The 14,802-nt window shown below is 50.1% G+C and overlaps 2 protein-coding genes across 4 annotated transcripts in view; both read right to left on the bottom strand.

The window, feature by feature from the left end:
• The window catches only part of SPINT2 (serine peptidase inhibitor, Kunitz type 2), a 33,995-nt gene extending 19,826 nt beyond the window's left edge, over positions 1-14,169 (bottom strand). Inside the window, exon 1 of one of the 3 annotated variants that reach the window (XM_077976476.1) lies at positions 13,508-14,169. In XM_077976476.1, coding sequence (XP_077832602.1) covers positions 13,508-13,613 — 106 coding nt within the window. In that variant the 5' untranslated portion in view covers positions 13,614-14,169. 3 annotated transcript variants of the gene reach the window in all.
• Positions 1-14,802, bottom strand: part of C19H19orf33 (chromosome 19 C19orf33 homolog) — a 231,429-nt gene that overhangs the window by 34,097 nt on the left and 182,530 nt on the right. The window lies entirely within an intron of this gene.

Here is a 14,802-nt window from a genome sequence, read left to right as displayed (position 1 = left end):
GGCTTTGCCAGCGTTGCTTCCTCTGGGCCACCATCCAGAAAGTTACAACTGCCGCCCTCATTTCTGTGGACAAGAAGCCTTCACAAGCTCCCCTGGCTGCAGATCCAGAGTCTCTCCAATGGCAGAGGGAAGTGCAACACCTCCCGTAAGCTGGTCTACCACTCCATTGTATGTTTTTTTTTGTTTTTGGTTTTTTTTTTTTTTTGAGACGGATTCTGGCTCTGTCGCCCAGGCTGGAGTGCAGTGGCCGGATCTCAGCTCACTACAAGCTCCGCCTCCCGGGTTTACACCATTCTCCTGCCTCAGCCTCCCGAGTAGCTGGGACTACAGGCACCTGCCACCTCACCCGGCTTGTTTTTTGTATTTTTTTTAGTAGAGACGGAGTTTCACCGTGTTAGCCAGGATGGTCTCGATCTCCCGACCTAGTGATCTGCCCGTCTCGGTCTCCCAAAGTGCTGGGATTACAGGCTTGAGCCATCGTGTCTGGCCTTTTTTTTTTTTTTTTTTTTTTGAGACGGAGTCTCGCTCTGTCACCCAGGCTGGAGTGCAGTGGCCGGATCTCAGCTCACTGCAAGCTCCGCCTCCTGGGTTCACGCCATTCTCCGGCCTCAGCCTCCCGAGTAGCTGGGACTACAGGCGCCCGCCACCTTGCCCGGCTAGTTTTTTTGTATTTCTTAATAGAGACAGGGTTTCACCATGTTAGCCAGGATGGTCTCGATCTCCTGACCTCGTGATCCGCCCATCTCGGCCTCCCAAAGTGCTGGGATTACAGGCTTGAGCCACCGCGCCCGGCCTTTTTTTTTTTTTTTTTAAGACAGTCTCACTCTGTTGTCCAGGCTGGAGTGCAATAGCACAACCTCGGCTCACTGCAACCTCTGCCTCCCGGGTTCAAGTGATCTCCTGCCTCAGCCTCCCGAGTAGCTAGGACTCCAGGAGTACACCACCACACCTGGCTACTTTGTGTATTTTCAGTAGATAGGGTTTTGCTGTGTTGGCCAGGCTGGCCTCAAACTCCTGACCTCAAGTGATCTGCCTACCTCGGCCTCCCAAAGTGCTGGGATTACAGGCATGAGCCACCTTAGTGAAAAACACTGCAGGACACCTTTCCTAAAAACAACTCACATCACTAAAAACAACTCTCCTCTTTTCATTAAAGACACTTGGAATTCTAAGGATAGTAACCAAGGAGAAATTATTTGCTATAAAAATCCCCAGACATAGAAAAGCATATTTTACATCGAAAAGTAGGATAGGCTACAGGCCACTCCTTAGTATCAAAAAGCAAAGAAAGCTCTGAAGAGTCATTTAATCCAAGAGTTTCAAAGAACAGGGGCAACTATTACCACATCTACAAAGGTTCTGGTGTTCACAGACCTTCAACAGCTAAAATGCATCGTAGAGACATTTTGCTCGTGCTAGCTAAATGGCTTCTGAGACGTCCACACAAGGGAATACTCAGAACGGTTTAAATACACGGTCGGCTGATCAGCAATGGAAAACAGGATAAAATGAAATACACAAATGTGTATGTGTATGTGCCAGGAAAGAAAAATGAATAAGAGGGAAGAAAAAGCAAAAGAATGGCTTATATATTAAAAAGCTTCAGGATGCATGTATTAATCTACCTTTAGAGAAAGACACTAGAGGAAGGAAAGAGGCTGTTATGTGGTTTTTCATTTTTTCTTTTTTTTTTTTTTGAGACAAAGTTTTGCTCTTGTTGCCCAGGCTGGAGTGCAATGGCATGATCTCAGCGCACCGCAACCTCTGCCTCTGGAGTTCAAGAGATTCTCCTGCCTCAGCCTCCCAAAAAATTAGCCCAGCTAATTTTTTTTTTTTTGTATTTAGTAGAGACAGGGTTTCACCATGTTGGTCAAGTTTGTCTCCATCTCAAAAAAAAAAAATAACAAAAAAACAAAAAAACGACCGGGCGTGGTGGCATGTGCCTGTGGTCCCAGCTACTCAGGAGGCTGAGGCAGAATTGGTTGAACCTGGGAAGCAGGGTTGCAGCGAGCTGAGATCATGCCACTGCACTCTAGCCTGGACGACAGAGCGAGACTGTCTCAAAAAAAAAAAAAGAAAAAAGAAAAAAAATTAGGCAGGGCGTGGTGGCTCACACCTGTAATCCCAGCACTTTGAGAGGCTGAAGGGGGAAGATGGCTTGAGGCCAGGAGTTTGAGACCAGCCTGGGCAACACAGTGAGACATCATCTCTACAATTTTTTTTTTTTTAATTAGCTGGGTGTAGTGGTGTGCATCTGCAGTACCAGCTACTCAGGGGGGCTGAGATGGAAGGATCGCTTGAGCCTGGGTGGTGGATGCTGCAGTAAGCAATGATTGTGCCACTGCACTCCAGCCTAGGTGACAAAGCGAGACCCTATCTCAAACAACGAGAAAAAAGGGCCAGGCGTGGTGATGCACCCCTGTAATCCCAGCACTTGGGGAGGTCAAGACAGGTGGACTGCTTGCGCCCCAGACACTTTTTACAATGGAAGGAGGTGCTCTCAACGGCTACCCTGAGACATATGGTAGCGTGAATTGGAATTGTCCAGACTGACTGGGGATATAGTTCTTGTCCTCCCAGGGTTTGCAATTAAGCTGGAGCCACAAAACTCAGTTGGATAGAGAAAAATCACAGAAGGGCTAGGCGCGGTGGCTCACACCCGTAATCTCAGAACTTTGGGAGGCCGAGGCAGGCAGATCACGAGATCAGGAGATCGAGACCATCCTGGCAAACATGGTGAAACCCCATCTCTACTAACAATACAAAAAATTAGCCAGGCCTGGTGGTGGGCGCCTGTAGTCCTAGCTACTTGGGATGCTGAGGCAGGAGAATGGCATGAACCCGGGAGGCAGAGCTTGCAGTGAGCTGAGATCACAGTACTGCACTCCAGCCTGGGCCACAGGGCGAGACTGCGTCTCAAAAAAAAAAAAAAAAAAAAAAAAAAAAAAAAAGGCGGGGGCCGGGATCGGTGGCTCACACTTGCTAATCCTAGCATTTTGGGAGGCTGAGGTGGGTGGATCACAAGGTCAGGAGATGGAGACCATCCTGGTTAACACGGTGAAAACCCCTACTAAAAATACAAAAAAAAAAAAAAAAAAATTAACTGGGCATGGAGGTGGGTGCCTGTAGTCCCACCTACTCGGGAGGCTGAGGAGGGAGAATGGCGTGAACACGGGAGGCAGAGGTTGCAGTGAGCCGAGATCATGCCACTGCACTCCAGCCTGGGTGACAGAGCGAGACTCCATCTCAAAAAAAAAAAAAAAGGAAAAAGGTAAAAGATTATAATCACACCCTCAATTCAAAGAGCTTGTAAGCTATGCTTTGGTATAGGGGAGTGACACAATAAGGAAGAGTCATTTGGCAAAAGTGTGTAGGGCAGATTAGAGGAAAAAGCCTACACCCTGAGCTGCTCCAGCAAAGGACCAATGAGCACATAAATCCCTGGCTGATTCGCACAAGCCAGCTGTGCTACCTGGGGCAGTCTTCCTCTGTGCTTTTTTCCTCTTTCATAACAGGCAACAATAACACATGCAATAAACAATGAATAAACCCCATGTTCTTTTATTAAGTCCCATATTCTCTGATTTAGGTATGGCTAATTTCTAAAATCATGCATATTTTTCACTAGGCACGGTGGCTCACACCTGTAATCTCAGCTACTCAGGAGGCTGATGCGGGAGGATTGCTTGAGCCTTGGAGTTCAAGGCTGCAGTGAGCTATGGTTGTGCCACTACAGTTCAGCTTGGGCAACAGAGTGAGATGTCCATCTCTAAAAAAAATTAGTAAGTTAAAAAAAAATTTAATCATGCAGATTATAGAGGTTCAGAATGATAAAGCAAAGCTCTGATTATGAAGCCATCATGTCCCTTTGGGTTAAGGTGAAAGACTGGGAATGTTAGCAAGACAACTATCTTGAGGATGTTATAAACAGACCTCAGCCCAAGCAGGAGGGAAGGTGTGTCTGCATGTGATTTATACCTGTTCTGGATCTGGTCAGAATAAAATGTTTCTGGCAAGTCTGTGAGCAGAGTTCCCTTTTGTAACCTCTCTCCAGACCCAGTTTCCTGCTGTGGAATGTACCATCAGTCTTGAGACTATCTTGCCAATCGCTTGTCTGGGAAATGGCATTTGTTCGCTGGAACTTCAACTGGCTTGTGAATAATAAAGCACAGAGACTCGGTTGGCTTTCTCTCCACGGGCCCCATGGAGATAAAGTTCATGGGCTTGCAGATTCATTTCCTAAAAGTAATGCAAATGGGAGGTTTTTCTTTGACACACCGTACCAATATAAGAGTGCTGTGTTGGCCGGGCGCGGTGGCTCAAGCCTGTAATCCCAGTACTTTGGGAGGCCGAGACGGGCGGATCACAAGGTCAGGAGATCGAGACCATCCTGGCTAACCCGGTGAAACCCCGTCTCTACTAAAAAAATACAAAAAAAACTAGCCGGGCGAGGTGGCGGGCGCCTGTAGTCCCAGCTACTCCGGAGGCTGAGGCAGGAGAATGGCGTGAACCCAGGAGGCGGAGCTAGCAGTGAGCTGAAATCCGGCCACTGCACTCCAGCCTGGGTGACAGAGCGAGACTCCGTCTCAAAAAAAAAAAAAAAAAAAAAAAAAAAAGAGTGCTGTGAAGACAGGCCAGGCACAGTGGCTCATGTACGTAATCCCAGCAGTTTGGGAGGCCAAGGTGGGCAGATCACTTAAGGTCAGGAGTTCAAGACCAGCATGGCCAACATGGTGAAACCCCGTCCCTACTAAAAATACCAAAAAAAAAAAAAAAAAAAATTTGCTGGGTGTGGTGGCTCATGCCTCTAATCCCAGCTACTTGGGAGGCTAAGGCAGGAGAATTGCTTGAACCTGGGAGGCAGAGGTTGCAGTGAGCTGAGATCGTGCCACTGCACTCCAGCCTGGGCAACAGAGCGACACTCCATTTCAAAAAAAGAGAAAGAAAAGAAAAAGTGTTATGAAGATTAAAGGAGTTTTTAATCCATTTTAAGTGCTTATTTGGCACACAGCTGTTTGTTTTAGAGACAGGGACTTGCCCTGTCACCCAAGCTGGAGTACAGTGGTACAATCTCGGCTCACAGCAGCTTCGACCTGTGCTCAGTGACCCACCCACCTCAGCCTCCAAGTAGCTGGGACTACAGGCATGTGCCACCATACCTAGTTAATTTTTGTATTTTTTGTAGAGACGAGGTTTTACCATGTTGCCCAGACTAATATTGAACTCCTGGGCTCAAATGATCTATCTGCCTCAGCCTCCTGAAGTGCTGGGATTATGGGCATGAGCCACCGCACCTGGCCTGGCATAAAACTTTTAACAAATAGTAGATATTGTGACTTTAGGATTGTATTTTTTATGAAGGTAGGACTAACATAGGGACAGTCAGAATAAAGAGAATGACACATTTCACTACAAAGTCCAACCAAGCATGCTGACGGAGAGGATAAGGAGGAAGAGGATATACAAGGAAGGCCAGAAGTACAACCTCAAGCCAAACCAATTATTTCTTATCTTCATTTAGAGGAAGACAATGGCAAACCACCACATGGGTCAAAGTCCCGCATGGCTACAAGATCAGGATATGCTGGGCTGGGAGGCAGAAAGCCAGAGGGAGGGACTGGTGGAAAAAACAAACACCAAACAAATGAACCAACACACACCCTCCATGCTTTCCACACCCACTTGCACTTGCACTTCAAGTATCTTTTCCCCAGGGAATGAATGAGAGCATCTTAAAAAGAGGTACTGAGGCCGGGCACAGTGGCTCACGCCTGTAAACCCAGCACTTTGGGAGGCCGAGGTGGATCACTTGAAGTCAGGAGTTCAAGAAAACAGGTACTGAATGACAGGAGGTACTGAAGCCTACTTCAATTCTACCAAGCAACATTCCAAAGGTGATATTTACTGTGCAGTCAGCCTTATTTTAAGGTGATCTACACATCTACCTACTTTGGTTAGCTGGCTAGGTTCTACATATTTGAGTGTTTCTGTTTCCAGTACAGAAAGTTACCAACTACCCATCTCCTCTAGGTTTGAGTGTCTGGAAGTTTTCATTATTGAGACAATTCAGAACCTTTCAAAAAAAAAAAACTCAGGTATTTATGAGGAAAGAACATTTACAATTACAAATCCAACTTAAGTTATGAGGCTCATAAAATCTTGTGTTTCAGATATAAAATCTTGGCATTTTCTATATAAAATATTTAGATATAAAAGTTTACATTTCAGGCCGGGCACAGTGGCTCATGCCTGTAACCCCAGCACTTTGGGAGGCCGAGGCAGGAGGATCATCAGAAGTCAGGAGTTCAAGACCAGCCTGGCCAACATGGTGAAACCCCGTCTCTACTAAAAATACAACAAAATGAGCCAGCGTGGTGGCGCATGCCTGTAATCCCAGTTACTCAAGAGGCTGAGGCAGGAGAATCGCTTGAACCCAGGAGGTGGAGGTTGCAGTGAGCCGAGATGGCACCACTGCACTCCAGAGTCTGGGCAACAGAGGGAGACTCCGTATCAAAAAATAAAAAATTTACATTTCATAACCTATCAACACAATGCAAGCCATCACTACTCACGCCCACTGTCACTCCATATTCCACTCTGAAACAGGACTACTAAGTTCACCCTCGCCTCAATCTGTAACAAGAACCTGAGCAGCCCAGGCCGGGCGCAGTGGCTCAAGCCTGTAATCCCAGCACTTTGGGAGGCCGAGACGGGCGGATCACGAGGTCAGGAGATCGAGACCATCCTGGCTAACACGGTGAAACCCAGTCTCTACTAAAAAATACAAAAAACTAGCCGGGCGAGGTGGCGGGCGCCTGTAGTCCCAGCTACTCGGGAGGCTGAGGCAGGAGAATGGCGTAAACCCAGGAGGCGGAGCTTGCAGTGAGCTGAGATCCGACCACAGCACTCTAGCCTGGGGCACAGCGAGACTCCGTCTCAAAAAAAAAAAAAGAACCTGAGCAGCCCATCTGAATAGCTGGGAAGGAAACAAATAGTTTCAAATCTTCCAAGGAACTGTCTGCTGTTAATTCACATTCAGGCACTCTTTACCTTCTGCAAATCACGGACCATTTTCAGAACTGAGGAAAGCTCTTGGACCCTCTCTCCGGAATGGCGTTTCTCAACCTTTTTTCATTACTACCTTCCTCCTAAGGAGACTTTTGGGACATGTTTTTCCTAATCGCCCCACGAAATTTTAATACCACAGACATACTGTGTATCTATTCATGTAGAGTGGCCCTTCAAAAGGTCACAAACTATTGTAGCATCTTTTTTTTCTTCCACCCCTTTAAGAACATGCCACAGCTCAAGCCTGTAATCCCAGCACTTTGGGAGGCCGAGATGGGCGGATCACGAGGTCCGGAGATTGAGACCATCCTGGCTGACACGGTGAAACCCCGTCTCTACTAAAAAATACAAAAAAACTAGCCGGGCGAGGTGGCGGGTGCCTGTAGTCCCAGCTACTCCGGAGGCTGAGGCAGGAGAATGGCGTGAACCCAGGAGGCGGAGCTTGCAGTGAGCTGAGATCCGGCCACTGCACTCCAGCCTGGGCGGCAGAGATAGACTCCGTCTCAAAAAAAAAAAAAAAAAAAAAAAGAAAAGAAAAAGAACATGCCACAGACTCTAAATGACAGACCCTGGTATACACATGGACAAATCATCACATATAAAATTGTTCTGAGATGGGTCTCGCTCTGTCGCCCAGGCTGGAGTGCAATGGTGCGATCTCAGCTCACTGCAACCTCCACCTCCTGGACTCAAGCAATTCTTCCACCTCAGCCTCCCACGTAGCTGGGACTACAGGCTGACTAATTTTTTGTATTTTTTGTTTCACCATGTTGAAACTCCTGAGTCAAGCAATCCACCCGCCTCGGCCTCCCAAAGTGCTGAGATTACAGGCGTGAGCCATTGTGCCCAGCAGTGTTACATAAAAGTGAAGGACTTCGATTAAGGAACTTCTGAGGCCACTGACCCTGGGCCCAGTCAGGAATCCCCCTGAGCTCCGTCTCCAACACATGTGTGTAAAACAACATGTGAATTCTTGCCCTCATTTCTAAAATGACTTCTAATCATAAAAAGCATATTTCAAGTAAACTTCAGAATAACTAAACCCTAGCTCCTACTTCACCTGCCAAGGAAAATAAAACCAACAAACAAAAAGTAAATAAACTCCAAAGTTCCTGGGCCTCAGCATCAACATCAGCACGTCTTTACAGGGAGTTTTCAAAAAGATGTTGCCAGAAACAACCGTGAAATGACACTTGTGAGGAGGATCTTGCAGGACATCGGAATCTACATTCTAATGTCCACATTAGTCACGGCCAGTGGGCCAAGGCATCCTGGGGCTAATGGAGTCATTTCAGTGTGACTCCTGCTGGGCTCTCTTCTGCCTCACGTGAGCCACAGGCTTATCACCCCTCATTCAGCCTCCCCTGTAGTCTCCAGACACGGCAAACAGAAGCTCTGCACACATGCTGCAAATGGCTGGTGATGGGTAAAATGAGAAACAGGTTGGGGGTAGGGTGAAAGAGGAGAAGTACGCTTTCTCCATCACAGACTGAGCTCTCAAATACTGACCGTGCAAAGTAATGTTTCCAGTGGAAAGGGGCCAGTCTCCTGCGGAGACCTGAAGGCAAGGCCCTCAATCTTCTTTAGGAACTGCAACCATTTGAACCTCAGAAGCCTCCATTTTCAGTGCTAAGCACACCAACCCTGACACTCATCACCAGACATACACTCATCTGTTCATTTATTGTACTGTCTTCCTCTCATTACGACACATCTGCCATGGACGGGGGAGGGGGTCTGTTTTGTTCAGTGCTCTATTTTGAGTGAGTCAGTCCTGGCAACTGGTGGGAGCTCAATAAACATTTACTGACTATATCAGTGAATAAGACTTCGAGCTACCCTGGAACCAAACTGCCTTGCCTGCAAGTAGGACAAGCATCCCTTCTATGGAGGATAAGAATAATGTGAGAAGCTGCTTTAGAGAATTCCCAGCTGATCGTCAACACCAGCTTTACTTTAGCTCTTCTGTCATCTTATCTCTGACCACAACATGCGTCACAACTACCCATGGGGGTGTGGATGAAAGTAAAGAAAGGGTGGCAACTAATAACATGTCTATGGAATCTGCTGGAAAGCTTACCTTTCAGTTAAGGTTCTGGAGACACTGTAATTAACCCAAGAGGTCCATGGATTTCGAAAATCCCTTGGAAGTGCAGGAGAAGGCCAGGCCCAGTGGCTCGAGCCTGTAATTCCAGCACTTTGGAAGGCTGAGGTGCGCAGATCACCTGAGGTCATGAGTTCGAGACCAGCTTGGCCAACATGTTGAAATCCCATCTCAACCAAAAATACAAAAATTAGCTGGACTCGGTGCTGCACACCTGTAATCCCAGCTACTCAGGAGGATGAGGCAGGAGAATCACTTGAACCCAGGAGGCAGAGGTTGCAGTGAGCCAAGATGGCGCCACTGCACTCCTGTCTGGGTAACAGAGCAAGACTCTGTCTCAAAAAAAAAAAAAAAAAAAAAAATGCAGGAAGAGGTTCTCAAATGAGTGTTGCCCTGCTTGCCTCCAGTGGAAATCCCCAAGAAGAATCAACAAAGGACCTTGAACCAACCTAACACAGTGAAACCCTGTCTCTACTAAAAATACAAAAAATTAGTCGGGCGTGGTGGCAGGCACCTGTAGTCTCAGCTACTTGGGAGGCTGAGGCAGGAGAATGGCGTGAACCTGGGAGGCGGAGCTTGCAGTTATCGCAGTACTGCACTCCAGCCTGGGCGATGACAGACTCTGTCTCCAAAACAAAACAAAAAAACACAAAGGACCTTGAGCCAAGTAACCATTAACACAAGTTCTGATGCCCAGGGCCAGGCACAAAGTTATTGGCAGCAAGAACTACACCTAACTGGCCACTTTACTTTAGCTCTTCTGGTCTTCGGCAAATCTTCCATGTCCTCAATCTCTCCTCTGAACACTGTTGCCACCCTCTCACCTAACTGCAATCTCCTCTGAGGACACACCTCCTGGGGCCCTTCCAAGTAGGGAGGTCTCCTTGCTCCCGGGAGCTGCTTCTGGACTGTTCTCCCTCCACCTTTCCCAAAACCCCCAGCTGGCAGACGCCCATTATCAGAGTAAATCATTCACTACCCTGCCTGGCACGTTGTCTGCCAACCCAGACAACTACTCCTTCCCAACTTTAGCTCCGGGCCTGCCACCTCTCCCGCTGCTCTTATCATCATTCTTAGAGATTTCTATATCCAGGTAGATGGTTCTCTGGAGGTTCCAAGACCTCCAGCTGATCTCGTCCCACCCTCGCCCCCCTCCCTCTCAGGGTCACACCTAGACCTGTCTCAATAACTGCCACCTCTTCAGAACCTCCCTCTCATGCATCTCACTCACTACCCACTGCATCCTATCTGTCTGATTCATTCCCTTCAGAACCTCAACTCCAACAATCTGCTGGCCCTACCAACTCGGCCCTCCGCCCCCTCACATCTTCACACAGAATAAATTTCTTGACCAACTCCCATCCTCACTCCCTCACACATTCTCTGCTCACTCCTCCCTCACCACGACATTCATCCGGCAGCACCTGAGCCACTGCATGGAGCTTCAGCAACACCACACTCCCAGTGGATGACTCGCTTCCAGAGAAAACAGAAGCAATCAGGAAGGAGGGAGAAAAAAAAAAAATCAAAACTGCCTCCTGCCTCCGATTAAGCTGTTCAAGCTTTCAAACAAACAGAACTTGTGATAAGTGAGGGCATTAGTTCACCCAGTCAGACACTAGTACTTCTGAAAGGTCAGTAGGTCCAGCCGGCAGCAGCAGTCAGGGATGCCACTCTGAACAGAGAAGGCCTCTGCAGTGAGACCTGGCTTTGTCAATTACTACTGCAGAGTGACCTCGGACAAGGCACGTAACTTCACCACCGCACCCAGCTGTCTCAAAGGTTAAACGGCACATCCGAGCTCAGAGTAAGCACCAGAGGTAGCAAGAGGCCAGGTAACTGGGAGGTACATCCTAACGTAATTACTTCACCTGAGAAAGTCCAGCAGCGCTGCCAAATTCTGGTTCTGATTGCAAGAACGGTCAGCGTCTGCATGCCTGACTCCCAGTCACCTACAGCTGAGCCTCTCCCCACCAATTCACTTTTTTCTCCTGCCTGGGGCATAGGGAAATTAACCAGTCCCCAGAAGTTACCACAGGTGATGACCTGGTGCACACCTATCCTGCTCTTTTTTCTTTTTTTTCTTTTGAGACGGAGTCTTGCTCTGTTGCCCAGGCTGCTGTGTAGTGGCTTGATCTCAGCTCACTACAGCCTCCGCCTCTGAGCTTCAAGCGATTTTCTTACCTCAGCCTCCCAAGTAGCAGGGACTACAGGTGCGCACCACCATGCCCAGCTAATTTTTGTATTTTTGGTAGAGACGGCGTTTCATCATGTTGCCTAGGGTGGTGCTGAACTCCTGGCCTCAAGTGATCTGTCCACCTCGGCCTCCCAAAGTGCTGGGATTACAGGCATGAGCCACATTGCCCGGCCTTCTATATATATATATATATTTTTTTTTTTTGAGATGGAGTTTCACTCTTGTTGCCCAGGCTAGAATGCAGTGGCACGATTTCGGCTCACTGCAACATCCGCCTCCCGGGTTCAAGCAATTCTCCTGCCTCAGCCTCCTGAGTAGATAGGATTACAGGTGCACGCTACCACTCCCGGCTAATTTTTTTGTATTTTGTAGTAGAGACGGGTTTCACCATGTTGGCCAGGCTGGTCTCGAACTCCTGACCTCAAGTGATCCGCCCACCTTGGCCTTCCAAAGTGCAGGAATTACAGGTGTGAGCCACCGCGCACAGCCTTGGCCTTTTGTTTTTTAACAGATCTAGTCCTGAATCCAGACTGCTTTCTCTTTCCACCCAGTATCTGTCTATAAAGCCCTAGGCCATCTGGCTGCAGCCTACCTCTCCCACCTCCCATCCTCCTCCAGTCCCCGCCTCCTTCACGCCAGGCTGGTTCTGTCTTTTCCCTTAACCCAACCAAGCTTGTTCCAGCTTCAAGGCCTTTGTACTCTATTGCCTGCAACTGGACACTGGTCCCCCAGGTCTCTGTATGGCTACTGCCTCCTCATTCTTCATGTTAGAGCTCAGATGTCACCCTCCTCACAGAGACCTCCACCGACCACCTGAGCTAAAGCCACCCCCAACATCTTAGTCCCCCTGTTGGTGTACTTCACCTGGTTCATTTAATTCTCAGTAACTTAATCTCATGGCAAGTGCTTTTTAAACCTTCCATATCGCGGCGCGGTGGCTCACGCCTGTAATCCCAGCACTTTGGGAGGCCGAGGCGGGCGGATCACGAGGTCAGGAGATCGAGACCATCCTGGCTAACACGGTGAAACCCCGTCTCTACTAAAAATACAAAAAATTAGCCGGGCGTGGTGGTGTGCGCCTGTAGTCCTAGCTACTCGGAGGCTGAGGCAGGAGAATGGCGTGAACCTGGGAGGCGCAGCTTGCAGTGAGCCGAGATCGGGCCACCGCACTCCAGCCTGGGCGACAAAGCGAGACTCATAATTTGATTTTATTCTATCAAAAAAATAAAATAAAATAAACCTTCACTAGCTCTGCCTCTCTCACTAGAATATTAGCTCTGTGAATGCAGGAACCCAGCTCGTCTGAGTTAACTGTTATCACCAGCGCCAGTGCCTGACTCGTAGCAGGGCCTCAGTTAAGTTTTGCTGAATCAATGAATTCTTTCAAGAGAGCTCTTTTCAAAACCCGCTGGTGCTTGTCTGAAGCAGTTAAGGTTATAACAACACTTGTTCAAAGAGACCTTTCAGACCATACTTCCTTAAGAGTGTAGAGGTTTAAATCACCTTATTCGCCACCGACTTCTAAGGACCAATTCAAAGAACCCAACTCCAGCTGCCAATACTCTCTCGCGCCTTAGCAGAGCCTCCTCTTCCCCAACGCTTGTTTCCTTTCTTGCTCCCTCCTTCTCAGGCACCTAGTGCAACTCAACTACAAAAACTTCGGGGGAGGCTCTCGTCCAATCTCCAAAGAGGCAGGGGTGAGGTAGTCTTCCCTTAGTCTAAAACGGCCACCAGGTCACCAATCCAACCCCCACCCTCTCACAGGCCTGGCCTCTCCCTGGGCTTTGGCCATGGTACATTCCACCGCCAGGAGGAGGCAGGTCTTTAGTGCGGCTGCTCACCCCGCTCCTGCCACAGGAAGGAACAGTGCCACGCCTTCTTGGTCAATACCCTTAGACTCTTCCTTCACCCGAAGGAAACTCTCCTAACCCTCGCTCCTCCGCCCGTCTTCGCTCTCGAGGGCTACCAAACCTCATCTCAAGGCTCAATCCTCCAGGGCTGGTTCCACCACACCCACTGAACGCCATCAAGTCGCCCCCAGTTTCCTCCCCCGCCACTTTCTCCCTGCTCAGACCCCCATTGGCCCCCGAGCCCCTGCCCCCTGCGCCCCGCCTCCAGCCTCCCCGCCCGGCCCTCACCGTGGATGCTGCGTTCTCGGTCGGCCGCCAGGACCCCAGAGAGGAGCAGCGATCCCAGCAGGGCGAGAAGCGCCCGGCCCCGCCTCAGCCCGCACAGCTGCGCCATTGCCCGCTCCGCCGAGACGCGCAGGCGACGCCACAAGCCTCCAGCCGTTGGGGTCTCGCGATCAGGTGCGGGAAGCCCCTCGCCGCGCACGCGCACTGGAGCGCCTCGCGTTCAGGTGCCGGCGCTCCGAGAGGGTCCGCCAGGTGCCGAAGCCCCCGGAAGTCGCCTTTCCGGACCTTCGGTGCGGGGACACCCGGCCTTCTCGGCGCGCGATGCCTGGGTCTGCTCCTCGCACCTTCGCCGCCTGCGACACTCAACGGTCCTCCGCGCGTTCAGAGCCCCGCTACACCTCCCAACGCACGGGGGTCGCCAGAGCCAATGGCGAACGCCTTTGGAAGCGGCTTCCGAAGGTGGCAGGGCAGGCAGGGGCGGGGCGCACCTGGCTAGGCAGGGCGAGCAGGGCGCAGGCGCAAAGGGCCGGCACCTGCGCGGCCACTCCCCCGCCCTGGGCGCACCTGGGCCCGCCCCTGGTGCCGGGGGAAGAGGCGGGACTTGCGCGAGCCTGGTCTCCAACAGAACCTGGCGGGTTGGGACGCCTGCTCGCTGAGCACCTTTCACCCTTCCCGTGGGCTTGGTGACGAAGTCCGAGGAGGGCCTTCGCCATTGGACTGGTCTCAGGGTGGGAGGAGGGGGCGGCAGACACGCGTTTCTTGGAAGCCTGTGGTTTTCTGCCCGCCTCCCCGCAGCTTTCCTGTGAATTCCTTCCTGAATTCAAAGTTCACTGGGCTCATGCTCCGGGGCTTAATGCTGGGGACCCAGCGGTGGCCGTGCCAGACTGGTCCCTGAGTCACCGAGCAGGAACGGCCCAGAGTAGTGATAGCGGAAGCTTAGCGCAAAGTGATGAAAGCTGTGATGGGGAAGGCCAAGCTGAGGGATCAGAGGCTGGGACGCTAGAAAACCAGGGCATGATGGGAGCCCAGGCAGCTTTCCCATCCAGCCTGAGAGAGGGCCAAGGAGGGCTTCCTGGAGGAGGTGATAGGCCCATGCAAAAACAACAGCCCCGGGCCCTGGCTCCAAGGTTCTCAGGACAGATATGGAGACAAATACTTAGCACAGGCAGCATCAGAATTGAGAGAAAGGAAGCCCCTGGGGAATCCCAGAGGAGACACCTGACCAAGCCTGGGAGTCAAAGAGGGCTTCCTGGAAGAGGAGTTACGTGAGCTAACTCTAGAAAGGGGAATGGAGTGGG

This window comes from Macaca mulatta, chromosome 19 (assembly GCF_049350105.2).
Source record: "Macaca mulatta isolate MMU2019108-1 chromosome 19, T2T-MMU8v2.0, whole genome shotgun sequence".
NCBI lineage: Eukaryota > Metazoa > Chordata > Mammalia > Primates > Cercopithecidae > Macaca > Macaca mulatta.
Note: the sequence above shows the minus strand (reverse complement) of the source record. Positions and strands in the feature narration are given on the sequence as shown.